We start from the raw sequence: 21,302 nt of genomic DNA, 5'->3' as shown, positions 1-21,302 counted from the left end.
GCGACCCCACCCTTTTCTCTCCCCGCGAGTCTCGCGAGAAGCCGGGATTTATTCCTACGTGCTGTGCCGTGCTGCTCATGGCGGCGCTGGAGCGGGGGCGCTGAGCTGTTGGGGTAAGTGGGGGTCCCTGAGAGGAGGCCGGTAGCCTTCTCTGTCGGCCCGGCGCGAGCCTGAGGATGGTAGATAGAAGGGCTGAAGTGGCTTGGAATGTCTCCTGTCACTGTCCCAGGGACCAACGGTCTAGTGCGGGTGGGACCCCTCCCCCACCCGCCGTGTGGCTGCCGATTTGACAGACGGACACAAGCGCACGGAAAGGAGAGAAGGAGCGTTGCTGGGCGAGCTGCCTTTCTCGCTCTCTTCTCCTCCTCCTTCCTCCGTCTTTAGTTGGGGCGAGAGAGAGAGCACGAGAGCTAGTGGGCCCGAACCCCGACATCACTACGGTTCCCAGTGTGCAGCGCGCAGCTTGCCTTTTACGCAGGGGCCGATGGGGGATTGAGTTTAGGGGCGCGGTGCTCTTGGTGGCAGCGGTGATAGAAAACACTCCAACTCCCGGCGTGATGCCTGTAAGATATATGGCCACTAGGCCTTCTGGGGGATGGAGTCTTCGAGTCTCATCCTCCGTGGAGTGAAGTTAGTCATGTAAACTACCTCTCCCAGCATGCAGCGTGCGGATGTGGGGAGGGGAAGAGGAGGTCAATCTTCCTTTGTGTGAGGGGGAGCGGCCGCCATTTTCCTTCTCTCTCTCTCTCTCTCTCTCTCTCTCTCTCTTCCCCCCCCAAATCTCCAGCTTGGGGAGGGGGGCAAATAGTGGACGCGCCCCAGGCGCCTCTGAGGAATGACTCCTGTTGGTGTACCGGTAGTGTCGACGTCCAGTGCTAGACTCTAGTCTTGGCTTTTCCTCAGTAGCTTTTAGGGCTAGGGAACTGGATTTCTGCATCGTTCGCTATTCGGATGCGGACCCCCAGCCTTATCACCCCTCAGTAGCAGGAACCACCATCTTGCTGCCTAGGGATCATGTGCCTGCGTTCTTAAATCTAATGCTGCAGCATGGGGTGGGATGGCTGCCTTCGCTTCTGTGGGTAGTGTTGAAAACCATAGAACAGGCTATTGTCTGGCACGGTTTCAATGCTAACCTTACAACTGGTCAGTCATAATCACCTGCTGCACTCTGGGGGTTTTAAGCCATTGTAATCATACCGTCAAATTGCAGAGCAAATTTTTGAGGCTTACTACGACTTAAGTTTTGTGTAATGATTTAAACTAAACAAATTAGTAAGATATAAATTACTCTCTATGACGTATGGGTACAATCGAAACCTTAAACCACTTTAGGAATAAAGCTTTCTTCATTCACTTATTGATGTGTTTAGTTTCCTTGTGGCTTGATTAGTCTCCAAACCAATAGCTATAATTCATTTGCTGGTTTAATGTGTGGCAAAGGAATATAATTCTGTACTTTCCAAAGCCATTTTCTGGTTTAATAACAGCCAAATTCCACATATGTATATTTGGAATTAAGTCCTACTGAATTCAATGAGCCTTTCTCCTAATTTAGGTATGCCCATGATTACAGCCTTACTGTGTAATCCTATGCATGTCTATTCAAAAGTAATCCCCACTGAGTTCAGTGTACATATGTATTGGACTGCAGCCTTTTTCTGTTACCATTCCCACTTTTATTGCTGTCTCTGGATCAAATTAATTAGCTATATGTTCAGCTAATCGCAAACAGATGTGCTGAACTACATCTTTTAAAAGGTGTCTTCAGAGAAGTTATTCTGGACATAAACCTTTAATAGGTGTCTCATGGATATGGTATTTCTAGAGCCTTATTAATGTTGCAATCCACAATATGGCCGCTTTTTCTTAAATAAGCTCTACGGATAGGTTTAAAAAACTTGATCCGTGTGTTAGAACAAAATGTGAAAAACACTTAAATCATAAGGGGAAAAATACAACTGGACTTTCTCCTTACTGTGTTTGACTTGAGCTGATCCTTTATGAATTCATGTGTTATAGTAGAGACTGCTGCATTGAAGGCTTGGCAGCTGCACTGGGTGTTTACCATTGGGAGGAGTATTTATAGCTGCTGAGCTGAAAAGTAAAGAATTTAAAGCACAGACATACACACTACTGATTTCACTGAAGTTCTTTCTAAGGCTTCACAGCACTGGAGAAATGCATGCTTTTATTATCAGATAAAGGAAATACTCTGATATAAACTGATTCAGGGTGTAATCATACTCACAATTTCTTAGAAGGAAGCCTCTTTGAAAGTGTGTGCGTGTGTGTGTGACTGACTGACTAGATGTGCATAGGATTGAGCTTTTAGTTCTTTTGTATTCAGATCCTAAGCAGGCTTACATTGAAGTAAGAACCACTTGTTTTTGTTGCTTTTATATTCAAGTAAGTGTGCTTAGTACCATGGTCTAAAGGCATTTTAAATCTACACTAGCTAAACAAATGTTTTGATCAAGCTGTTAAGTTCTGCTCTTACAGAAATATTCAAGCACACTCCTAGTTAAGATTTTTGCTTAACTAAGTTGCTTGGGCTCATCTAAAAGCTTTTAATTATATTTCCACACTTCTTCACTGCTATATGGAAGTACTTCCTACTGATTTTTTTTTCTTCAAAATAGGGCCAGGAGGGACTGCAGAAGTATAGAAATATGTTACAAAACTAGTGAAGCCATTCATGCTCATTCACTCCTGTTTCCTGATCATTCCTATCTCTAGGCCACAATGCTGAGGCACCCCTTTCCCCTTTATGTAAGATGGCTCAGCTGTTGCTCAACATCATCCATTCTGCATTCCATGTCCAGTGAAGGTTGAGTGCTGAGAAAATTCCCTCTGGATTTAGATTAATCTGTCCTTTAATGCATCCTGACATCCACATACAGGAAAAGGAAATATACGCCCAGTTCATTAATGAAGAAAGACAGGAATTAAATTCTACTGAAGACCCCAAACCAACCCCTGCCCATTGCCTATGGAATATATTGTTTCTTCCTGGTGCATAGGGTTTGGGGGAAAAGTCAAATACATAAATTAAGTATAGCCTACTGAATTTGTTTCCTTCCTGAACCTGAAGTATCAGAATTAAAAACAAGTTGAAACAAAATTATACTTGCATATTTCAACTTCTAAATCTTTTGGCAGTGAACTTTGGTCTTGGCCCAGATAAACTGCAGGGATTGGCTTGGAGAAGCCTCTTGTATCCAGTTTTGTGCTTGCTGCATAGTTATGCTGTTTATTCATATTGTGTAATGGCTTGACATATTGTAGTTTGTCAGTATCGACATTTTCAGATCACCTGCTTTCCAGGAAAGTATAATTGTAAAAAAGGTTCCTTTGGGAAAGGAATAATATTCCAAATGTGATTCTGTATATCTGTAGTTGTTATTGTCTCTGTGTATCTTGAAGTAACAGCACAGGTTTAAATCCCAATTGTGAGAAAGTTCATGAACCAAATCCATGCTTGATTCTGAAGCTGAGCAAGAAGGCCTAGCTGTCATTTCAGCACTAAAACTGATTAAGTTTTGATAAATTAACTAGTTTTTACATCCAGTGCAATACCAACATTTATGCCAAGTGAGACTGCTGTTCAGTGAACATCTGGAAGCTTTCTTAAAGCATTAGTACGATCTTGGGAGGTGTGTGAGAAATCTTTCTGTTCAGAGGTAGGATCACATCTGTAAAGAGTACAGAGTGCATCTAAAATGTGTGATATAATAGACTTCTTGTTTGTCTTTTTCTCTCCAGTATGAAGTGTAACAGAACAGAATTTACCACCTGAAACTGCTGCTTCAAGTTCAGATCAGGAAAGGAACACACCACATCGTAACAACAAAACAAGACCAAAGAGAGTAAACTTTACACTGAAGACACAACACTTGATCTGAAACAAGAAGTTTGTGCCTACTCAACAGCTTCAAAAGAGCACGTCCCAACGCTGCTAGTAGTCTTTGTTTTCTTCAGTGCTGTGCTGAAACTGCCCAGTGCAGCACCAGTTATTCCTTATTAGCTTAATAGATTACTTGTCTCTTGCTATCTCTTTTTTTTTAACAATAGCAATCTTCAAACTTTGAAACGTGTGCTGAAACGAAGAATCGGCGAATACTACTGAAAGTGCAATATTAGAATATCACTGCGAGGTTGGTGCATGTACTATTAAACAGCAATAGATATTCTGAATTAAAACTGCTATCCAATATGAGTTAAATAATGCATTTGTTTAAATCTCTACTGCCTTCATTGGTCAGAATACCAAAGCAGAGCTAACATCTGGCTATGGCGCTTATCTTTTTAAATGATTCAAGTTCTTCAGTATTGCCATTTGGTTATATTTGCTAAGCTAACCATGGAATGCAGTCTTATAATTGTAGCTACTTCATTAAGCTTTCTGCTACTATTTTCCAGTTTCTCACTTTTGAAATCAGTTTACTCTAATGCTATAAATCTGGATCTCAGACTTTCTCCATATCCTTCTCCCAATTACTGGTATCGGTCAGTGAGTCTCCATTTCATAAGCTGGTAGGTTTAAATGTGAATTATCTGCTATAAGGACAGTTAAATTAATACTGGCCATGAGTTCAGTTAGCCAGCTTCTCTCCATTTCAGAACCCCTCTGAAATAAAATAAAGCTATTAAGTGCTTCCTTAACTAGCACATCAATCCCTTCTTGTCTAATATGTTAGGAGGCTGCCAGAATGGCAGCTTTTTTGATGACACTGGATAAGTGGCAAATATACATTGACAAGGTTGTCTTGTTTGATTTTGTTATATGCAGCATTATAAAATTAAGTTGAAACAGGCGTAAAAATATGGCAAGCACCTGGAAAGAATTTGTTGAATTTTCCATGCCGTCTTCTCCCCCTACTGCATACGTTAGTGCCAACCTGGGCAATGCATCTCCAGTCGGACTGAATTTATCACCTTATGGCCAATCAGTAAGTTCTTTTGCCATACTAGCAATATTCTTAAGGGTAAAGCCAAACTAGCTCAGATGGTGTGATGCAACAACCTCCTTTGAGCAAGAAAAATGTGGCCAATTTGCCAATTACTAGCAAAAATGCCTGCTCATTTTGGGACCTCTGAGGCATCTTGCAACCTTATCAGAGTGCAGTGAGCAGACTACAACACTATAATTTGACAATTTCAGTTTGAAAATCATTTCACACTCACCCCTCATTCCCAATCATTCTTTTCATTGGTCATTGTACCAGGCCTAGTTCCTGTTCTAGGGCAATTGGTTACCTCTCCAGCTGTTCAAAAACTACCCCAGTACATAAGAGAATTTTGGATTTCTTTTGTCATTTCTGTAGAAAATGAGGTCCAAATACTCTTACATACTGCCAAAGGCAGCAGGTTCAAATTTTGAGAATGTTCTGTTGAAAATAGGCAGAGTACATGTCTGCCAAACTTTCTTATATCTGAGAACTCCACATCTAGCTGGAATACAGTTAATAGCTAGGTAATTGAGACTTGCCCATCATGGCCCTTAACTAGCACAGAAATTGTTCAGGGGTTCTCTAATAACCTGTTAGATTAGCAAATAAATAAAAGTGTAAGTTTTTTAGTTTAAGCCGATGTTGTTCACTTGAGAGACAATGTATTTTGGTTCTCAGATCTAAGTTGCAGGGAAGGGGCTCTTAAAACTTCAGAAGACTTGCTTATTACTAAATAATGAAATGGAAGAGTAGTCACAACACTAAAGCATATGAGTCTAGTTTTTCAAGGTCATATTTTGAAATACTTGAGGACTCTTCAGCCCAGGTAAAGGCCGTAGCTCAGAGGTAGAACACATGTGTTGCATGCACAAGGTCCTAGGTTCAATCCCTGGCATCTCCAGTTAAAAAAAGATATCTGGTAGTAGGACTGGGAAAGTCCTTTCATGGACAGCTGCTTCCAGTCAGAGTAGATAGCACTGGGCCACATGGACCTTTGGTATGACTTGGAAAAAAGCTGCTTCATATTCTTAAAATAAGGATAGTTCCAGGATATAAGTTCTTAAAACCTCTTGTTCACTGCCCTAAGAAACAGAATTACTCAAGTTGTACATTAACCTAGGAATGGGCTTTTCTGGCATTATGGATTTTGACATAGGACGCAGTTAACCAGTAACTTTCTATGAATATAATACTATTGTAGCATGTTCAGTAGAATATAGGCCATAAATGGATGCTGCAGCGTTTTCAGTTGAGTTCGTCTTTGTGCAATACAGTTATTTACTATATATTTAATAAAGCTGGCGGAGAACTGAGACCTAGTCTTAACTTGCTGCCACTATTCCTGAGGTGGTACTAAGTTCAACTAAGGAAATTTTGAAATGCTCATACCTGAAATTTAGGTGCTATATTCTGTCCATCAAATCATGGGAAAGAGAAGGTAGGAGTGGCAATCACTCCTCAACTCTTAATGTTGTGAATTATTGTCTAGTTATCTTAGGTTCCAGTTCATAAACTGTCACTGTGTGAACATTCGCTCTAGAGGCTCTGATGAAATGTGCCACAGGCATAAGTCTTTGGGCCTTTTACTCAAAGTTTAAAGACTTCAGTTAGCAAAACAGAACCCGTGTAACAAGAAATAGTCTTTCTGTGTCTCACTAAAGTACTGGTTGTTCTCCTCAGTCTTGGAATTTTGCTGTCATTTTAAAATGGGAAAGGAAAGAAATAAAATAATGGTTGTATGGTTATATTTTTTGCTGCTGTGCAAGAACGTGCATAATATGACAGCTGTTGGCTCAATCCATTACTTGTATACATTTCTTTCCAGTGACACTTCTCCCTTGTGATTACTTTTGCACAAGAGCTGGTCAGGGGCCTGGTAGTATGAGCAACCCAGAGCATTCTTGGAGAGGAATTATTGACCTAGAAATAGTGCTTGCTTATACCATGTATGCTGTAATCCTGTTTTTAAAAAGGAAATTGGGTTTGACTGCTTTTGACTTCCAGCTAAGTCTGTTGAGGCATGGAATTTGATAGTTACTTGGATGTATTTAAAGATGTGCTAACTATTGACTAGTTATACTGTGTACTATGTTATCACAGCTGTATGAGATGGAGAACCATTATACTGTGTCATCAGATCCTCTCCCCCCTCCTGCAGCTCCCCCTCCTTCTCATCCTTTACCTTTCTCTTCATCTTCTACTTCATCCGGGTCTAAAAAACAGAAGAGGACCCCCCTTTATCAGAGATCTGTAAGTCAGGGCAGCAGTTGACAGACATGTCATCTTAGCATGGGGATCCTTAGCAGTTAACTCTTCTCTGCATATGTTCTCACTTCTAACTTCACTGGTATTAAATCTCAACAGGTTAAATTCCACCTGAACCGGCTGGAAATCTTGCTGGGTTCTTAAATTGTGTTTTCCTGTATCTGTTTCAGAAACTTAATGAAAGCCTGACTGTGTGTGTGTAGGCACTTGCAACTTCATTTTATGCATTCTGAAATGTTGTTTGAATTCTACCTGCTATTCCTAAATATGCAAAATAATGATGGCATAGATCTAAATTCTACTTGACACACTTGTAATAGGAAACACGTGTAACAAGCCAGTGTAAAAGTTGCAGGCACCATCTCCACAAGCATTAATGTCTGATTAGGTGTTGCATCTTATGTTGCCACTCATGAGTTGTATGTGTATGTTTGGGTTTTGTTCTGGTGAAAGTTTTTGGTGTGTATGGGGGTTTTCTGTTCTTGTTTGCAAGAGGAGAAATTCCTTCCACTCCATATTTCATACTATCATTTTAGTGCCTGTGCTGATTGACAAAAAACAGCTGCTAGAGTTTGTTTCGGCCCATTCTTATACATGCTTACTCAGAAATCCCACTGAGTTCAACAGGAGTTATTCCTAAGTAAGTGTGCATAGGAGGATTGCAGCCTTAGAATCTTCAAAAGCTGAATGTGGGCTTTGTACCTAGCAGTGACCTCAAAGAATAAGTCAAAAACTTACTCTGGCTGAGAATAAGAATAATAAGCTGCATTATTATCAGTACAATGAATACGTGATCTAGTCTGTCATAAAACTTTAATGTTAGATGATTATTTTAAAACTTATTACACTTGGATGTTTGTTCACTTAATGGCTCTTTAGTGTTGCAGAAATTTTAGCTTGTTTTCTTAAACAGATACACAGGAAACTGCAGCATGTGTAAAATACGTAATCTGAAAATGCATGATTTTGGCACTGCCTTGCCTTGAACTCTTTGACTTGCATGATATGTTCATTGATTCTTGTAATAGTAAATGTCAAAAGGGATGCCCTAATACTAACTTCTCTTGGGACTTGATAGCCAAACATATTTTTTATGATGTATTTTTATATGTAACAAAAGCGTTAAAAGAATGTTAATGCAAATTTAAGAGGCCAGTCTTCTCTGTCTTGCGGAGTTAAATCTATTTATGGGTGGAGAAGGAGTATTTCAGCCGAATGAGTATGGCCATCAATGACTTAACTTCATAAAACATTAGGCAACTAGTTAAACGTAAAGATAGAGATTAGCTCAGTTATGGGAATTGCCTCAAAATTAGGTTTCTTAGTAACCTTTTCACTTCGCTTTCTTGACTGCATCCATTGGCAAATTCAAGTTATGCTAATGGGTAATTTTGAGTACAGTATCTATTTTACTATGCACATAATTGGTGAAATAGTGCTATGGTAACTTCCTATGTGTAGGTCTTACAGGTTAGATATAGTATAGCTACTTACAGTCTCAACTAGGCAAGTCTCATGCAGAATCTGTCCAACTGCTAGAAGCATACATGCTTGCCTAATGACCTTTTTACATTGGCCTTCACTTAATACTTACCCCGTGATACCTTGAGTAAGAATACCAAGGAGAAGGGGATTACGCTTGGAGGAGTTCACAAGTTTCTTTTGATTTCAGATGAGCTTTGATCCAAACCTTCTCCATAACAATGGACACAACGGGTACCCCAATGGTACTTCTGCAGGACTGCGTGAAACTGGGGTTATTGAAAAACTGCTGACCTCCTATGGATTCATTCAGTGTTCAGAACGGCAAGCTAGACTGTTCTTCCACTGTTCACAGTATAATGGCAACCTACAGGAGCTTAAAGTAGGAGGTAATTAATCAACTGCTAGAATTCTCTGGATTCATAACTGAGGACTCCACTTGCATGATGAGGCTTAGCACCTCTTGCCACTAGAGACACATCTGCTTGTCTAGTCAATAGTAGCTGAATCAACAACTAGATCAGGATGGGGAACCTTTTTCACCCAAGGGCCAAATTTCCATTTGGCCAAAGGGTCTCGGAGTCTGCTTTCCAGCAGTGGGTGGGGCACAGGGGACAGGATCAAGGATTAGAGTAGGCAAGGCCAAGCAAAGTGGGTGGAGCCCGATATAATTAATCCCTGAAGTAGATAGTTGAGAGAGCTCATGTGAAACTTGTGAAAACATGTTTGGTAAACTTAACCTGTGGCTGATCCTGAGATAATGATGAATTGGGAAGGATCTACTAGAAAGTGGGTTTCATAGTGTGTTCTGAGGAGCTTTGAGCTTCCTGGAAAGCTTTTCTAGAGTTCCACAGTGAGAAGATCAGTAATAGACAAGTTTGTCCACCGCTAGCCTCTTTTCTGTACACTGCCAGAAGCTGTTGTGTGCCTTCTAGGATGCATTGCCAGTTCATATTGGCAATACTGAGGCCCAATTTGCCAGGGTTGTGCTCTGCATGACCTGATTATGACCCTAGAACATACCTCCCCCCCCCCTTTTTTTTTTTTTTTTTTACAAAACACTGGCATTTTTTGGCAGAGAAGTCAATATGGAGAAGGTTCCCTGAAGTCAGAAAGTTTGGAAACCTCCACTATACAAAAAGAATAGGATGCACATAATGCATGTCCATACCAGCTGAGTTTATAAGCTATATTCACTGATGCAGGAGAAGACAGTCGTGTTTAAAATGGTAAATTTAAAGCTGCTTTTGAAACTAGGTAGTTTTGGAGATTCGGAGGGGTACTTGGGAATGGCAAGGCATGGATTATGCCCACTCAGTGTAGACAAACTTGTAAAGCCCTGTGCCATTTTGATGGCTTCAATTGTTACTAGAATTTAATATATGTATTCGGCTGAATATTTTAGTGCTATCTATTATTCTTATTTGTCTTTTGAATTTATTTAAAAAAATCATGAGCTGCCTTTTAGGGTAAACCCTCCCAAGGTGAAATATACAACAAAACCACAAAACAATGATAAATACAATAATACAATCAAATTAACAATTAAAACCAGACGCCATATTCTTCTTCGTATTATTGTTACATATTATATTCCTTGATATACGTATTATATCCTGCCTTTTTTCCTCTTGCAAGGAACCCAAGGCAGCTTACATAGTCCTCCTCCTCCCCATTTTATCCTCACAATAACCCTGTGAGGTAGGTTAGGCTGAGTCAGTGACTTGCCCAAAGTCACCCAGTGAGCTTCATGGCTGATTTGGGACTAGAACCTGGATCTAGTCCCAACTCAGTCCCAGCCCAACACTCTAACCACTACACCACACTGCCTGTCCGAGTGGTACCCAATAAATTCATAGCTCAATTATAGGCCAAGGTAAACAGGTGAGTCTTTAGAGCCCACTTGAAGGCCTGTATTGATGGAGTTTAGTAGACCTCAATTGGAGCAGAGTTCCACAAGGGGGTGGGAGGGTGCACTACTGGGTGCTGTCCCTCTTGCCTGCCAGCCTACTTGCTTTGATAGATCAGTATACCAGCAGGGCATCTGATGCTGATATTGGTGCAGGCAGGGTGGTGTGGGTGAAGCCAGTACATCAAGTAATCTGAACCCAAACTGTTTAGGGCTATGGATGTTTTCATGATTATTGGAAGCTGCCTTGAGAGGTTTTTTACCCTTAAAAGGCAGCCTATAAAATATTAAAGTAAATTAATTTGCTTTACAGATGATGTTGAGTTTGAAGTATCTTCTGACCGGCGAACTGGAAAACCAATTGCTATTAAACTGGTGAAGATAAAAACAGAAACATTACCTGAAGAACGAATAAATGGACAAGTTAGTGGCTATGATTAGTATTTAACATGCATGCCGTTTGCATCTGCTGTGTTCAAACAGACAAGGGCAGAGTTGAGTGTAGCATGCCTCTCCTTAGTTGCATAGAAATATTTTTCTCAAATTTAATTTTTTTCCTTGTTTTGGCAAGCACGTAAAAATTGGGGTTTTACCTAACCAAGAACAATTCTTACAGTTAACAGAATTACTGTAAGATATAAGCTTTGCAGCATGGCATACTGTTGTGGGTTACCTGTAAAGTGCATCCCTGAGTGTGTTATAGAAGATAACTAACAGTCTGATGCGTAATGCTGCCTTTGGAAATAATTAGCAATGGATTTTTTTTTGACTGGTAGGTTGTGTGTGCTGTTCCTCACAACTTAGAGAGTAAGTCTCCAGCTGCCCCGGGTCAGAGTCCAACAGGGAGTGTATGCTACGAACGTAATGGGGTAAAACTTATGTATTTACTTAAACTTTATGACTGATCCTCCAGTATGCTTTAAATTAAAATACTTGTCAGAGTAGACAGTTAAAACTGTACCTGCATTAAAAAGTTAATTTAAATTGCTAAAAACTTATTAATCAACAAATAGAAAAACATCTGACTTCATGTGTTGACTAAAATTTTGAAATATTTTCACAATTTGAGTCTAGAATTTTAAGGCTAGTTAAAATATTAAAGTAGAAACGTTAAGTGTTCACTAATGTCTTCACTATGACTATTTTTTTTAGTTTCATAAAAATCTAAACATACTACTGCAAATGCTCTAAACAATTCCCAAGTGCTAAAATTCAGAAGTTAAGCTAACCTGGCCATTATAATTTCTCTTGTCTTAAGAACGCTAGCAAAATATTCATGCCATCAAATTATAATTCACAGGAAGTATTCTACTTAACTTATACCCCAGAAGATGTTGAAGGAAATGTTCAGCTGGAAACTGGAGATAAAATAAACTTTATTATTGATACAAATAAACAGTAAGTTGTTACTTTATAATGTACCAAATCCATACTAGCTGAAGTTCTAAAGCTTTCCAGAAATCAGTGTTGCTATTTTGAGTTGAAACTTGTTTGGCAAACTCTGAACTGCCCTTTCTGTCTCAATAGTGTTTCTGAAGATACTGTACTTTGGAGCAGTTATTAAATTTGATAATGCCCATTTGTTCCTTGTTTTCTTTTAGTAATGGAATAGGTGAACCTCAGTCTAGCTCTTTAGTTGGAAACTTTCCTTTTGTTAGAACTAAATTGGAATTTATTTTTCAAATAAAGATAAACTAGCAGTGTGACATTTCCTTTCTAAAGTTATCATGTCACAACAAAACATGTTTACTCTTTTACTTGTAAAATGGCATTTTATACATTTAAATACATTAAAAGAAGTGTTCTTCATAGCTGACCCTGTTGTGCTAAGGCATTGAATTAGATTCACCTTGTATCATCTTAATATACTTTTTTCCCCTAGTACTGGTGCTGTAAGTGCTCGGAACATTATGCTTTTGAAAAAGAAACAAGCTCGTTGTCAAGGAGTAGTTTGTGCCATGAAGGTAAGTAACACTTTGCTACTTTCATTTACTTTTGAAGCTCAGAACTAGGTTTCCTCACTATGTGTGCTTTTCTTTGTAAAGCTATGAAACTATAGAGTATAAAGTTATTATGGGTTCCAGTACACTTATTATGGGTGTAGACTTATTATGGGTTACAGTTCTTCTAAGGCTGCAATCCTGTGTATGCTTGCTTAGGAGTAAGTCCTAGTGAGCATGCACTGGATTAGGTTGCACATCTTTCACCCATAAGTCTTATCAGAAGTTTCTATATTTTGTAGCTATAGATTTTGCTAAAGTTGGTTGTGACTACTATCCACTTAAAACTTCTTATTCAAGCTAAGAGCTATTAGGATGGACGTATATCAAGGCAACTTCTCTTGGCTAAACAGTTGTGTTCTTCTCTTAGGAAGCCTTTGGATTCATTGAAAGGGGTGATGTTGTAAAGGAAATATTCTTTCACTATAGCGAATTTAAAGGAGACCTAGAAGCCTTACAGCCTGGTGATGATGTGGAGTTCACAATCAAAGACAGAAATGTAAGGCCAATGTTTTAAAAACTTAAAGTCTAGGTTCATGACATTAAAGGGACTTCTGTAAATGTATTTATTGAATTCGTATGCGCATGTGACTTAGTGCTGGTCCTTGTACTGCTTTTCTGCAGTTTACTATTTCACTTAATATTCTGTTCATAGGGTAAAGAAGTTGCAACTGATGTAAGACTTTTGCCTCAAGGAACTGTTATTTTTGAAGATATCAGCATTGAACATTTTGAGGGAACTGTAACCAAAGTAATTCCAAAAGTACCCAACAAAAATCAGGTAACAATAGTATAGTCTACACTGCAAGGCCTTTTGTTTCGGAGGCATCACTGTGCCGGTATTTTTTTGACATTGTGATTGTTTCTTGGTGGGTACATGTCAATGAATACCGAACAGTATCCTATGTCTTTATAATGTCTTACTATGCCACATATCAACATGTAGTCCTGCAATTGTGGGGAAATGGATGGTGCTTTCAAGGTCAAGTGAGCGGAGTTGTATCACTTTGTGTGTTGCTTAGAAGAGGGAGGTGATCAAGATGAGCGGGTTTTAAAAGAACATTGTTTCTGCATTATTTTATTGTAGAAGAGTTTTTTACACCGCAAATGCAGTCTGTTCTGTTGACCTGTGTCCCGTTGTAAAGAATTCTCTCCCTGCTTGTCCCACTGGTCTGGGGAGTTGACATGCTTTGCTGTTGATGCCGCAGCTTTTCTCTTCAGTCTCTCAGCTGCTCCCTTTTAGAGTTTTGAAGCTGTTTTGCCTTTCCAGGTGCCTTATTTCCTTTGCTGCCACTTGGGAGCAGCAAGAGCTACTAATATCGAGAAGTTTTCTTCCCCTCCCCTTTCCCCCCAAATCTACCTTATGCTCCCTCCTCCCCAGCCATCAAAAAGTGTTCTTCTGTTCTCTCCCCACAAACCCTAATAGTTTTTTGAGGGAGGGAAATGAAAGAAAAAAGCTGTTCAGAGGGCGGTGGGAAAGTTGCTGAGGAAGTCTGATTAAGCACTGCCCTTAACCCCTCAGGAGTATTTTATAGGCTCAAGATGAGCTTCTGCTTATACTCCCTCTCCTTCTCCTCAAAGCCACTGCTATTTTTCTCCTGCTTGTAGGACAGCAAAGATAATGCTGTTTTGCAGAGCTGCTCAGCACTGCAAGTCTGTTTTTGCAGATAAATTAATAGAAAATATGCAGTTAGTCATAGTTGTGGAGCTTTGTAGGTGCACATAAGCATCCAGCCTAGTTGATGATGGTCAGCAAATGGAGGACAGACCCCTTGTTTCCTCCTGACAGACCGACTTCCCCCAACCATGATGAAGGTGGGAAAGAAAGGTTGCCAAACTGGTTTTGCAGGCTGAAGTCATTTCCATCGATACAAGTCATAATGTAATCGTTACTGCAGGGACAATGCAATAAGAAAAAGGGCCATCATAAAAGGGGTCTGGGAAGTACTGCAATGAAGAGTCAGAAACTGCATGAGGACTATTGTTAGCAAGTGTGCTATGTGTACTGCTAGTGAATCAGACATTGTAGTATCTTAGAAAAGGTCTTGTATAGATTGGTCCAATGTCTTAAATTTTCAGATTTCTATACACAATACTGTGGTAGTAAATGTTTCACCTTAAGGTACCTTGATAGTCTATGGCACTGAATAAAGAGAAGAATGTGAGAAAAACATTAATGGAGGAGAGGATGGATCAGTATTAGGGTTCAGTGGGAAAGCATTTTGAAAGTCATTGGAAATGGATGCTGAGCTTTTAAAACTACGATTTGGGGAAAACTCTAATCTATCTGAACTTCCTTTCGTACTATGATCAGAATGACCCCCTACCTGGGCGTATAAAAGTTGACTTTGTGATTCCTAAAGAACTTCCATTTGGAGACAAAGATACAAAATCAAAGGTGACGCTGTTGGAAGGTGACCACGTTAGATTCAACATTTCAACTGATAGGCGTGACAAATTGGAACGAGCCACTAATATTGAAGTTCTTCCCAATACTTTCCAATTCACTAGTGAGGCTAGAGAAATGGTAAGTAATTAAGTGTCCTGTGCAGAGATGAGTCTTGAATATGATTGTTATGTGTGATATTGCATAGCCATGTACTTCCTGCGTTGCTAGGATTGTAGCACGGTGCCAGATTCCTATAATGCTGAATACTGAGAACTCTGAACGTTCAGCACACTGCAGTTTTCTTGGCTATGGGAGGAATTGCACTCCCAGGACACCTTGCTGTGCTTTCAGCAGATGATGTGGAGAGGTGCAGGGTATGGAAATAAACTGTAGATAAAATTATATTTATATTACAAGTGGGGATCTGCAACTAAATCTTGCAGTGTGGAGTGTTTAGCATTGCAGCTGATCTGTTCCATCTCTCCTGCTCCCCCTGCCGCCACCCCTGAGTGTACTCAGTCCTCTGAGCTATTTGGGTTTTCTTTCTCCATTTTAGGTTTTTGTGTGGTGGACACACATGTCCAATTCTAGCTACATTAAAACCTTTGATTTCTCCATTGTTGTCTATAGGCAGCTTTCACTTCTGTCTGTGGGGACTTTTTAAAATAGATTCTCAGTGTGAACCAGGAAATGACCTCTCCAGACCATATGATGCTCCTATCCAGATTTTTCATCTCTGTGTTTTTTCACTCTTTTTATGCCACTCCATTCTGTCACCCCTCCTAACTGGTTATCAGTTCTGTGCCTCTCTCAATGTTCTGTGCCATTGAGTTATTACTGGGATTTACTCCCCTCCCCTCTTTAGAGTTTTTCTGATGATTTTTAAAAACTTTCTAACCTTGGAGTTACCCAAGTCTGCCATTATTTCTGTCTTATACTTGAGTGGTACAGAAACCATGGGAAAACTTGAATTGGTATGAAAGATAAACAGCTTAAGTGATCAGGTCCCTAGTACTATATTTCTATGTCAAAGTTTGCTTCTGATCTAATGCTTTCCAATTTGAGCTTTGAGGAAACATTTTTAAAAAGTTGATCAAGTGGGGGCGTGGGTATCATTCCCATGTGGGGACTCAGTTGCCTTGCAGGAGCCATGATCATGGAATGCATTCCAGTGCTGAAATGATCTCATGGAGGAGGGGGGAAGTACATGGAATAATCTGGGTATATGTCCACTTTGCCCTTGTCAAGATCTGTGGAGGGAAAGATATTCTGATTTACAGATACAGATCCTACGTTAGAGGTATGTGTGGTGCAGAAACTGCATGAAAATCTTTCTACTCTTTTAAAAAAACAAATCTATTCTTTCCCACATGCCTACATCAGAAAGAGTTGTTGGTCTTTAAAAACTGAGGCCAGAGAGTTTATTTAGCAGAGCTCAAGGATTTGCACACAGCCAGTGGGGATTTTTTTACTTTCCTTTTACAGCAGATCCCCTATGTTAGCCTTCTCCATGCTGTTTCCCCCCAGGTGTGTTGGCACAAAACTCCCATCAGCCCCAGCAGGTATGGCCAATGGTTAGAAATGATGGGAGTTGTGGTCCAAAACATCTGGAGGGTACCATTTTGGGGAAGGCAGCCATATGTTACGTTGAACTCTGTTTGAAACTTCAGAGTCTCAGAAGTGCTTTGCCCTGGTGGGAAGGGGTCATGCTTCGCTTTGAGAAGCACCACTTCAAAGTGCACATTTATTTGGATCCTCATCTACAAATGCAGTTCTTTGCAATGCATAACTTATTGCTTTCAATAAATGTCTATCGTAGATCTGTGGGAAGGTAGGCTAGTGGGGAAGAACTTGTGGGTTAGTAACGTTTGTGGGTGTCAGGGTGGACACTGAGCCCATAGAACCTCAGAGCAGTTCTGATTCTGAGGAGGAACAGCCGTCCGTGGGAGAGGAGCATGCTCATCCCTCCCAGGCCCTGCAGCTGGCAGAGATACCTCCGGCCGGCATTCCAGACATAGATAGCAGTCCTGGGAGTGAAAGAGCGCGGGAGGAGGGCTGGCTGGATGCTTGACGCAGACACAGAGAGTGACGAGCTATGGAGGGCGCGGAAAGGAGGCATAGCACCCGTTTGGCGCGTAAGCAACAGTCGCGTCCAGAGGACCCAAGGGAAAAGGGGAGGGACTCTCCCTAGCCCATAAGTTCAGGGTCTGCAAGTGATTCTCCTTCAAACGGGGACCAACTGTTTCCAACCTGGGCATAGGTTACTGCTGTTCACAGCTTAGTCGCTGGTGATAGAGTTATTAAGTTGTAAAAGGAATAAAGCCTTGAAAAGAATCCTTTGTCTGTGTCTGGAGTTGGCTACTGGAGTAGACTGAAAGAGGCCGGCTAGGGCCCCCTGACAGCTTGGTCACATGTTCTTTCACATGTGGTGGCAGTGACAGGTTAATCTACATTTTTCTTTCACATGTGGATTTTAGAACTACATTGACTGCTACAGCATGTAACCAGGACAAGCCCAGAAACACAGAACTTTATAAAACAAAACTCTATATAACTGTCAAGAATGCACATCTTCACATATTACGATATGGTGACTTTAGTCATGTGTTGGGAAATTGATCATGACTTGGAGCATCCCTAGATGTCTGTAAATAAAAGATACATTAGGTCAATAATTTTAATAAGGAATGGAAGAAATAACTATGCTAGGTATTTTACAGAGAGAATTAAAAAATCATTTCTCCTATGCTCCAAAATTTTCAGAAATTATGCATCTCAAGTCTTACCTAGAATTCCTATTACATAGTTTTAGAACTACGTGATAGTTCCGGGGCAGGGGGAGGCCAGGTAGCAATATATGAACACCTTGTCTTAAACATTTTATTCATAATTCAAAAAGAAAATATTTCGTAATCCAAAATTGTTTAATTTTTTGAGAAAAAAACAAGGCCTTGGAAAAAAAGACTATTTTTCCCCCCGAATCTTTTTTCTTGGGCCATCACAACTCTAAACAGTACTTATTCTGCTGTATTTGACAAATATCCATTAAGGAGTCTTTATTAATTGTAATAATTGATCTGTGTTGCATCCGTAGGGTGTGATTGCCGCAATGAGGGATGGCTTTGGTTTCATTAAATGTGTTGACAGAGATGCCCGCATGTTCTTTCACTTCAGTGAAATTCTAGATGGCAACCAACTCCACATTTCAGATGAAGTAGAATTTACTGTGGTCCCTGTAAGTAAAACCTTAATTTTATGGAATTTAGGCTACCAAATTCATGTTGGTTCACGTTAACAATTTCATGGCCTTCCTCTTCCAGGATATGCTGTCTGCTCAAAGAAATCATGCTATAAGGATTAAGAAACTTCCGAAGGGCACTGTTTCATTCCATACCCAGTCAGATCATCGTTTTGTGGGCACTATAGAAAAGGAAGCCACTTCTGCCAAATCCACTAGTCCAAGTAAAGGAGGCAAAGAGAAGGTACTGTTCTTGTTTTTTCACCTGTGTAAAATAATAATTTGCTGAAAACATCATAGATGAGACAGCATGTATCTGAAGAAATAAGTCTCTGTCTGAAGAAGATCCATTCAGCGCTTCTTTTTCACCCTGTATGCACAGAATGAGGATGAAGGCTAAATTACAATTTGCTCCCCCCCCCCCCCGCCCCCAATTGTAGGTAGTCTATTGCACCTAAAGTCTGCATTGACATTTGGAATAAGAAAATCCTTTTTGCACTAAACTTCCTTTTTGCTATACTATTTTTGTTTAATCAGGATTTAATTAAAAGCTCCACTGTTCAAAGGAAATCAGGTAATCTATTTTACAGATGCAAGTTGTGAGTTACCTGGGAGATAATATTGGATTTCCTGTATAAGTCAAAAAATGTGGGATATATTTGATTGAATTTCCTACAGTGATTATACATCCTTGCGAGAAATGGGGATACTCACTGTATAAATCAAATAAAAAGTAGTAAATTCCATGAACTATGACATAACTCATTTTATTTCTTGGCACTGAATAGCTAGCTATATGCATGCTACAAGCCACATTTGTATTGACTGTCAGACTGGGGTCAATTAAATAAGTTTAATAGTTTCACTTTTTGCTTTCTTCTCTTCTCTCCCTTTTAGGAAGCTGAAGAGGGAATAATTGCTTATGATGACTGTGGGGAGAAGCTGACCATTCCCTATCAGGCCAAGGATGTGGAAGGATCTACTTCTCCTCAAATAGGAGATAAGGCAATATAACTATACATAATATTTAAAATATTAAATTTTAAATATAGAGGATGAGATGAGGATGAGGTAGAGGATGAGATGGCTAGATAGCATCACTGATGCAATGAATATGGACTTGAGCACGCTCCGGGAGAGAGCACAGGACAGGAAGGCCTGGCGTGTTATGGTCCATGCGGTCACGAAGAGTTGGACACGACTGAACAACAACAAATACTTAAAATGTGTTCTAACAGTTTATAGTAATATTGCTAGTTACCATAGTCAGGGCCTTCTTTGTTTCTCAGTTTTCACCATTATAATAAGTAGTTTTCAGCATGTGCACACTGATTGTCTTCTAAATATTGACAACTATGTGTATTGAGAATGGTTTGACATATCTCCTCTGTTCAGAAGTTAAAATCATTGACTGTGAACTTTATGTCAACATCCTGTGTCCCTTGAGTAAGGTTTGTTTAAGGCTAGTTTTTGGTAATATATTCAAATGAATGAGATTCCAACAGAAAATAGGATCACTCATTGTGACAGATGGTTGTGAATCAGTATAGAAGTCTCTTGTCTCTTCTTTGGGTAGATACAAGACTGGCAAGACAGTTGGTCTCCCTTAGCTGCTACCTAATAACTCTTTAATGGTATAATAAGAGGTTTTTGAGCTATTGGAAGTTGGGTAGCCTTAGCGAGGGGACATTCAGAAAATATATAATACTGCTATTGGCTGTTCTCATTTCAGAGAACAAGCAATATGTATAGTTGAACTACTTCCAAAGGTGTATGCGATCTCTAAGCATTCTAGAAAGGATTCTACTTTTGTCACTCTTAACATGTATGCTTTTCATACAGGTTGAGTTTACAGTTTGTGAAGTTAAGAGAACGGGCTTGCAAACAGCTACATCTGTCAGAATGCTTGGTAGAAACTACAGTTCGAAAAGGCTTTTGGGATATGTGGCAACTCTAAAGGATAACTTTGGTTTTATTGAAACAGCCAATCACGATAAGGAGATCTTCTTCCATTACAGGTAAGTGATTGCACTAAAGGCTGGCTACACATTATGCCAGACATGTAGAGGCCAACTGAAGCAGCTTCTATATTGTCCACACACCAGTACACTGGAGTCTCCACACTACTGCTTGATGTTCCTGGTGGCTGCTGACAGTGTTGTGGAGATCCTCTATGCACTGAAGGGGGATCTGTGTGGTGAGCTCTTTCATATGTTACGAGTGGAGCAAGCACCACATGAAATGAAAAATAGCTTCCATTTAAATGTAGCCTGGTGGTTCTCAAAACTCTGGAACACCTGGAAGGAAAGATGCAAGTTTCCAAGGAGGATTTTGTGGCAGGTGGAGCCTTTCTTCCTTAGCCAGCCCTGACACATGGGTGGGTTGAATGCCTTCAAGCAGAGGATACTCACTGACTGGGTTTAGATGTCACGATAACCCATGATGGGTTAAATAAGCCACAATAGCTTATTTAACTCAGTGTTGGTTATTGTGTTGTCTGTTGAGAATTTTTTAATCCACGATGACTTATTTGGCTGAAATAACCCACTCTAATATGGTCTGCACTAATGGTTATTTAACGCAACACGGGTTATTGTGTTGTCTGGTGCTCACCATGGCTTATTCCAATCACCTACAGGGTCAGCTGGCAAGAGCAGCAAAAACTGCTATGGCCGCTGTGCTCCAGCCTGCAGAGCCCCTTTTCCGAGATCCAACAAGCAGCTCGGGGACAACCGCAGCCAAATAAGCACAGCCTTCCCTGATACTGCACTATGGTTACAAAATGACAGCTTTCCTCTAGTACAGTGACAGCCTTGTGCTATTGTGTTACCCTGCTACAGTGAAGTTACAGAATGACAGGCTTTCCTGACACTACTTTGAAACTGCACAACTTGGGAATCGGGAAAATAGAGGAAGAACTGCTCACTTCTCCATGAAGAAGCAAAATTGCGCAATTATCCACTAAAACATCTGAAGGCTTCCCAACAGGACACCCCACCTGTACAATCTTGTCCCGTTCCAGCAAACTGCCAAGGAGTTATAGCCCCCACCCCATTTCCCTTTTCTGGCC

The 21,302-nt window shown here is 40.3% G+C and overlaps 1 protein-coding gene across 5 annotated transcripts in view; it reads left to right on the top strand.

Moving 5' to 3' along the window:
- The first annotated feature begins 33 nt into the window (after positions 1-33).
- Positions 34-21,302, top strand: part of CSDE1 (cold shock domain containing E1) — a 41,373-nt gene continuing 20,104 nt past the window's right edge. The window contains exons 1-16 of one of the 5 annotated variants that reach the window (XM_084853555.1): positions 34-113; positions 3,763-4,154; positions 4,790-4,949; positions 7,050-7,199; positions 8,887-9,085; positions 10,919-11,028; positions 11,382-11,474; positions 11,906-12,003; positions 12,488-12,569; positions 12,976-13,104; positions 13,261-13,386; positions 14,920-15,132; positions 18,089-18,229; positions 18,315-18,476; positions 19,130-19,237; positions 20,075-20,250. In XM_084853555.1, the coding sequence (XP_084709681.1) occupies positions 4,824-4,949; positions 7,050-7,199; positions 8,887-9,085; positions 10,919-11,028; positions 11,382-11,474; positions 11,906-12,003; positions 12,488-12,569; positions 12,976-13,104; positions 13,261-13,386; positions 14,920-15,132; positions 18,089-18,229; positions 18,315-18,476; positions 19,130-19,237; positions 20,075-20,250 (1,913 nt within the window). In that variant the 5' untranslated portion in view covers positions 34-113; positions 3,763-4,154; positions 4,790-4,823. The remainder of the gene's footprint in view (positions 114-3,762; positions 4,155-4,789; positions 4,950-7,049; positions 7,200-8,886; positions 9,086-10,918; positions 11,029-11,381; positions 11,475-11,905; positions 12,004-12,487; positions 12,570-12,975; positions 13,105-13,260; positions 13,387-14,919; positions 15,133-18,088; positions 18,230-18,314; positions 18,477-19,129; positions 19,238-20,074; positions 20,251-21,302) is intronic. The other 4 variants (XM_084853550.1, XM_084853552.1, XM_084853551.1 and 1 more) reach the window with 4 other exon arrangements.

Source organism: Heloderma suspectum, chromosome 4 (assembly GCF_057233095.1).
Source record: "Heloderma suspectum isolate Gila_16-S chromosome 4, 16-S_ref, whole genome shotgun sequence".
Classification (NCBI taxonomy): domain Eukaryota; kingdom Metazoa; phylum Chordata; class Lepidosauria; order Squamata; family Helodermatidae; genus Heloderma; species Heloderma suspectum.
This window is presented reverse-complemented; position numbering and strand designations above follow the sequence as displayed.